We start from the raw sequence: 7,702 nt of genomic DNA on the forward strand, positions 1-7,702 counted from the left end.
TGAGAGGTTTTGATCTTTTTTTGAATTTTGAGTGTTGCAGTTTTAATTGAGAAAAAAGAACTGTTTGCGTTATTCAAGAATAGGAAAGCGCGTGTTTACATGTAATTTAAAATGAAGGTCGTTTTTGTTAGGTTTTAGCCAACTTGTATGAACTTTTTTACCAAAAAAACTTGTATGTATACTAAATTTCTTAAAAAATAAACTAATAATCATAAAAATTAATAAATCCCATTTATTTTTTTCTTGCGGTGAATGTGAATAAGGTAAATAATATTATAATGTCTGGCAGCATAAATCTTTTTGCTTTATGACGAGAGGTTCATCCCCTAAAGCCCACAAAGTCATTCACACATGCGTTTCTTCTGCTGGAAAGGAACAGTTAAAATCTGCAAATAACTAGTTGAAAGCTGTTCAACCACAGGCATTTTCTATCTCTAATACACATAGCCAATACATATCTATATATCTTCATCCAAATTTATATTTTTGTTTGTGCTTAATTTATATGTATATCATTATTCTTAAATATAAAGTTTAAATAAATTTACTATAATTTATTTGATTTAATTTTGCACACTTTATCTCATATATAAGATGATATAGTATTAAAAGAAGAAGAAAAATATATTACATCTCAATTTTTTTTATTTAATAGAACTAATTTAATTTTAAAAGCCAGTTCATTATAATGAGGTGAGGGATGCATGCGCGAATTTTTAGAATAGGTGTTTTCAATTTGAAAAAATATAGGTAGACAATAAAAATATGAATCAATAATACATTGAATGTTTATTTTACTTGTTATACGAATGATTATTTTAATATTAAAATTTAAATAGATAATTTAAAAATATAATGCGTTTTGATTTGACTGGTGATTATTTATGTTGTTCAAAAAATTGTCGATTATCTAACATTATCCCTTAAATTTTGATAGATGAAAGTTTTGATTTGGTCAAAGTTTTCGGAAGTATTTGTTTTCAAGAGCACAAGCAATGTCCAGTATTTTGTATTTGATAAATTAAAAAAATTAATATGTTTGTACTTATCATTTTAAAAAGTTAGAAGTATTTTTAAAAGAGTAATATTACAGAGTTAATTATTTTTAGTCAATTTCAATCATCTTTAAAAGCTTATTTTTTTGTTTAAATTTTAAATCATAAATTTTTACTTCTAAACTCTAAATTATAAATTAAAAAAAATAGTTAGCTAAAAGTTTATTCTTTATATTTTATCTTTTCAAAAACATCTAAAATATATATTTTAAAGTTATTTTGTAATTATCAAAAGTTTAAAACTAAAAAAGCTTAATATAATATATTAAGATTTATTTTTTATTAAATTATTAATGGCAAATTTCATATACAATAAATTTTTTTCCTATTTATGTCATTATGATAATTTTACATTTTAAACATTATTTTTTAAATGAAGTCTAAATATTTTTTGGTTAAATTATTTTATTAGTTTCTATAATTTATTGAGTTTGTAACTGAGTCTTTACATTTTAAAAAATTTTAACTGGGTGTATCTACATTAGTTTTAAATTTGTAATTACATATTTGCCATTTTAAAAGCGTTTAATTTAATAAAATATGCTAGAGTATATTTGTTATTGGTGTGAGATAGATGAAAATATTTTTGTAATATTTACTGATAAGAACGATCTAATTATAAATTTAAAATTAGTGTATAGATCTAATTAAAACTTTTAAAATGTAAAAACTTAATTACAAATTAAAAAAATTTATAAAAACCAATAGTAATTTTTAACCTATTTTTCAGAAGTAGTTCAACCATATAAAATAAATCTTGATACTATAAAAGAGAAATGTTAAAGGTTAGCAAAATTTATTATTTTTAATTATCAATAATTTATCAGTATTTAAAAATGTAAGCTAAAAATATCTTGTTAAATTATTAGACTAAAAAAATTAAATTAATGACTCAAAATAATGGACAAATAAATCCTGTTGGCCTTTGAATATTTCTCATACAACAAAAATTAAGCAAATTTATTTTATTTCCACCAAATTAATTAGCTCACAAACCTAATTTTGAACATAGGAATTGATTGAACTCTCCCAATGAGGAACCACTCCCATAATACATAATAAACATGAAAGTAGCTAAGATAGTATGTCCTACATATATATATATCTATAGATGAAGATATAGATATAAACATATAGAGAGCAGTGTGCTTTACTTGTCATAGTTATCACATACTTGAAAGCAACCCCAGAACCACCCCACCCCCTCCCTTTGGTTTGTGGTCCTCATAATTATATATGCCACTCTAAATTAAGTGGTTTCCATCAATACTACTGCTATAGATAGCTAATATATGTACCTCTCTACCTATAAAAATAAAAGATATCAGAGACATGTATGGTCAATATATAACTTAGTGGCAAGGACGGAATCCCGGCATGTATAAATGGAAACATTGACATAAATAATAATCTCATCTTTTTTTTTCTTTTTTTTTTTTACTTTTTTTCTTTTGTGTACTATACTATAGATAATATATAATAATAAAGAGTGCTTTCAAGTGTGGATGGACTATTGCCATTTAATTTTGACAAACATGTCTTTATTTTGAGATCATGGGGAACTAATCTATGACATTGGCAAGTTCCAATTGGTTAGGGCTTTGAAGAATGAATTATGATGTCATATTCATATTCATATTCATATCCCAAACACAAGCTCAAGTACAAGCACAAGCACATACATACATAGTTGCACACTTGCACTATTATGTCAATTCTTCTATCTTACTACTTATTGCTATCTTTCTTTTTTACTTTTTTTTCTTCTTTTGGATATATACAATCAAAGAAAATAGAGAAAGAAATTATATATAGTTTTTATATATTCTTTTTATGCATTTTTTATTTATATATAATTATTTTTATTAAAACTATTAGTATATATATTTGTCATTTTATTATTATTCAATGTCCTTTTATGTAATTTTCTAAAATTTACTATATATTTTTATTATATTATTTATAATTAAAAAAGAATTTTAATTTCTCATAACAAAAATAATGCATAATAAAAGAATAATATTAATAAGTTATAATAACATTTATCATTTTTTAAACACAATTAAATTATTTATAATCATGCTAAATATACGTTAAAATCAGTTACTAAAATAAATTATGGATATAAAATATATATTAAAATATAAATATATATAATATATAATGATTAATTTTAGTGTGTAAATAACATTTTTGTTAAATTTAAGATGAATAGGTTTTTGAAAAGATTGTAAAAAAGAAAGAGAGAAAAAGAAAAGATATAGCACGCATGTGAAAGTTGAAAGTTGAATGTGAAAGTTGAAGAGGGGAGAGGGGTGGGGGGGAACCAAGAAAACATTCTCAAAAGCAGAAGAGTTTGAATTAGATACATAGATATCTATCTACATCTATAATCTATATCTATATCTGTAAACTATATCTATCTATCTATCTATCTATGTGTCTATGCCTCAAGTGTATATGCAAAGTTAAGTGAGTGAGGGAGTGAGTGAGGGAGTGAGTGATGGCGCATCTCTTTTTTGTGATAGTGACGTTCTGAGCATCCCCAGTCAAAGGGCCAGCATTTGGCCACCATTGCCAAAGCCCCTCTCTCATGCCTTCTCCAACTCTCTTCCTTTAATTGGATGCAAGCAAATTATTGTACTTCCCCCTCTCCCACCATTCTCAACCCTTTTTTAGGGTTACATACACAGCTTGGCACGTGTGTATAACTCTTCAAATATTCCTAAAAGATTATATTCAAATAAAATATTATTATATTAAAAAAAAAAGAAGTTAGATTTTCACCGACAGTAAAAAGAGTACAATCAGAATAACAAATTGCGTTTAGACAAGAGAAAATGTAAACGTTGTAATTGTGAACAAAAATAATGACATGTGACATGGCATCGTGCTACCATATCATCTAGGTACCACTGACAAAAGGATAAAAAGATAGGGAGATAAAAATAGAGTTATATGTTGTTATAAATATAGTCAATACAAGGTCAATTGGGAAAGCATGATAAGAGTATTAGCAAATTAAATGACTTAAAGGGAGAGGGAGTGTGTGTGGGGGTGGTGTGAAGTGTGATGAAGAATTGAAGATGGAATTTTAGTTTTGTGTCAACTCGCACATAGCAGCAGCAGCATACAACTACAACAACAGACCCCTGTGCGCACCACGTGAAGTGGCACAACAAACTTTTTCTTGCATCCACTCACTCTCACTCTCACTCTCACTCTCACTCACTATACATTATGTTCATTCATTCCTAAAGAGAGCTACCTCATCACAAACAACTTTTTGCTAAAAAGAAAAGGGATGCTCCTTGTCTCCTCCTCCTAATAAAATAAATCAATAAATTATGCCATTGCAACCCCTTGTGATCTCTCTCATAATTCAATTTCATTTCAACGCTCATGCTTTGTAAGGTATCATTGTCTTTGTCCTGTCATTCTCACCACAATTATACTGAATACTAATACTACTACTTCCTCTTTACGATCCTAATAAATTGTATCTTTCTCTCTCTTTTTTCTCTCATTCACTCACCGTTCTCCTCCTTCTCTTTCTCTATAAGGGTAGAGAAAAACAACAGTATAGTAACTATATATGACTTATGGGTTAGCTTAGCTTAGCTTAGCTTCCTTTTAATTGCAGTAGGGAACAAGCAATAATCAAAATTAAAGAAAGGGGAAGGAGAGAATGAAAAGGATGGGAGCATAGAGAGCATACATGTTCGTTCTTTGTTCATCAAAACAAACATGTCGTTCTCAACCACCTTTGCTACTCCCAATCAGCTTCACCACCTCCAAAGCTAGGGTTATTCTTTTTCTTTTCTTTCTACTTTTAATTTTCTTGACTTCTCATCTCATCAGATATGTATTCATCACCAAATAGTAGTAACACTATTCATCACTTCATCAATGGCAACGACGACCAAGTCTCCCCCTACCCTAATAACCAACCATTATTACTTCCCTCTTCTTCGTCTTCTTCTAATGTTAGGCCTTTTTCAATTGAAAGCAGCCCTTCTTCAAAAGAAGAACAAGCCAATAATAATAATTGTGCTTCTACTCTTCCTCCTTCTCTTCCTCTTTCTCCTCCTCCCACTCCTTCTTTTTCTTTCTTTCAGTTCCCTTACTCTCCATTATTTGAAGACAATGAGATTTTCCTTAACGGAGAATTTCACTTTCTTCATCACCAGTCTCTGGCACAGTCTGATCACAACGATCAGGCAGGAGTAGTAAACATGGAGGTTTCAACCACCGCCACTAACAAGAACTCATCAGGGCAAGGCATGACCATCACCACCGCTGCCGCCACCGCCACCACCGCCCCTGTGGCTACAACCACCACCACAAGAAGAAGATCAAGCAAGAGGGACCGGCACAGCAAGATCAACACCGCTAGGGGACTAAGGGACAGAAGAATGAGATTGTCCCTTGAAGTTGCTAGAAGATTCTTCGGTCTTCAAGATATGCTTGGATTCGACAAAGCAAGCAAGACCGTTGAGTGGCTGCTCAACCAAGCGAAAGTGGAGATCAAACAACTCGCAAGGGAGAAGAAGAAGAATCACCAAAGCTGTAGCAGCTTCAATGGCAAAAGCGCCTCTTCAACTTCTGAGTGCGAAGGGGTTTCGAGCTTGGACGAAGTGGCCATAAGCGAAAATCAAGGACATAATGGAAAACTATTACCCACACCAACAACTACCACGAAGACGAAGAAGCGAAGGGGTAGTAACAAAGTTTCAAGGAAAAGCTCATTCAATCCAATTGGTAAAGAATCGAGGGAAAAGGCAAGGGAAAGGGCCCGGGAAAGAACAAGAGAGAAGACCAGGTTGAAGAAGCTTGCTCATCAAGAATCAACGGCAAATAATAATGATCAAAATAACAATAATAATGATAATGATAATAATAAGCAATGCAACAACAATGATGATGTGGCAACAAGTGTTATTGGATTGAATGGATTGAGTACATGGAACCCCTTTGAGAATGTTGAAGAATCTGCAGGTACTAATAATAACGATAGTAATCACCATAGTCAAGGCTTGAATCCTCCTTCTTCCCTTGCCCAAGCAGAAGCAGAAGAACCAAGTTCTTCGGCGAAGGATCACCACCGGCCTTTGGAAGCTGCTGCGGAGGACATGGTGCATCACGAAGAAGAATCTCTTGTGATTATGAGCAAATGGAGTCCAACAATGATCTTCAATTCTCTCGTCAATAACTCCTCAATCTTTCAAGAAGTAAGATCAATAATTCTTATTAGCCAAAGTTATATGTATATACATCATCGTCACTTCAATTTGATTTACAACAACTATAATTGACAGGGCAAAATTCTTACATCAATTGACACAAAACTACGATAGATAATTAGCGTGTGTTCTGTTGTATGTATGTGTTGCTGAAAATCATATGCATAATAAGTACATAGATATATATATATTATTCTGATCATTGATGAATAAAATTTGGTTTGCAGCATCATCAATTTGCAGAATTTCAGTCCATGGGAAAATCCTGGGAGAACTACAACAATTACGCGTAATAATCTTTTTATGATCTATATTGCTGCAAAATTATGAACTGTGCACTACCCATCAAAGTTTTTTGTGTGTCAGCGGAATAATAAAATCAACACAAGCAAGCATGTAGCATGAATGTATTTCTTCTTTACTTTCCTTTTGGCATGTAATGTGGCAAGGTATCTTCAATTCTATCAAAAACTTATTGTTATTATTATTTATTTGAATGAATGATTAATGGTTGTATGTATTTATATCTTCATCTTTACAAAATATTGTTGTACTACAAAATCAGTTATATACATGTACTCAAAAATCAACTACCAAAGTTTCAGAGATTATGTTATGAACTAATTAAGAATGATTAAATGTGCACTAATTAAATTATAAAAACATAGTTAGATGTTTTAAGTTTAGTTTTTAAGTAATGCTGCTATTATTGCCATCATATCTACTGTGTATAGTTTTGGACATGTTCATCATCTTGTGGTTGTTGTTTTTATTTTCAAAGTTCAATGATTACTTGAAAAAGGGTTAGGGTTACTTCATTCTCAGATGTATGTATGTTTGTTGTTTTTGTTTGTGAGCAGGTTATTCCCAAGTGGATTCCAACGTGTAAAATTTTGATAATCTCTAGATGTGATTGAATTGACATTTGAGTCTTCCACTCTAAATATAAATAATAAGATTAAGTGACTAATTTCATTTAAAATCAACTAATTATCATCACTATTAGGATTAGTTAATTATAATATATATATATATATATATATATATATATATATATATATATATATATATATATACTCTATTTGACATATATAGTATAACAAGCAATTAAGATATGAGAATGTTTGGAATAATAAAATAACTCTAATTTTATTAGTAACATAATCAGATAATAAATTGTTATTATTATCTCAAATTATAATGAGAGTTAAGAGATAATGCTAAGTAATTATTTTGTGATGATCATTTATTAAGAACTTGAATAAGCAAAGTATTAACTAACCATTATAATGATTTTTTTTATCATTCTACACTAAACATGTAAATTAAAAAAACCAATAAAAAATTATTATAAAATACTTAAGCAAATTATTCTATATTTCATTTATTTGTAAATTTTTTATC

The 7,702-nt window shown here is 29.6% G+C and overlaps 1 protein-coding gene across 1 annotated transcript; it reads left to right on the top strand.

Annotated features, from left to right (window-relative positions):
* The first annotated feature begins 4,624 nt into the window (after positions 1 to 4,624).
* Positions 4,625 to 6,803, top strand: LOC130944555 (transcription factor TEOSINTE BRANCHED 1). Its single transcript, XM_057872919.1, has 2 exons — positions 4,625 to 6,286; positions 6,526 to 6,803. The coding sequence occupies exons 1-2, from the start codon at positions 4,919 to 4,921 to the stop codon at positions 6,589 to 6,591; spliced, it is 1,434 nt and encodes a 477-aa protein (XP_057728902.1). The 5' UTR covers positions 4,625 to 4,918; the 3' UTR covers positions 6,592 to 6,803.
* The last annotated feature ends 899 nt before the right edge of the window (positions 6,804 to 7,702 follow it).

Source organism: Arachis stenosperma, chromosome 1 (assembly GCF_014773155.1).
Source record: "Arachis stenosperma cultivar V10309 chromosome 1, arast.V10309.gnm1.PFL2, whole genome shotgun sequence".
NCBI lineage: Eukaryota > Viridiplantae > Streptophyta > Magnoliopsida > Fabales > Fabaceae > Arachis > Arachis stenosperma.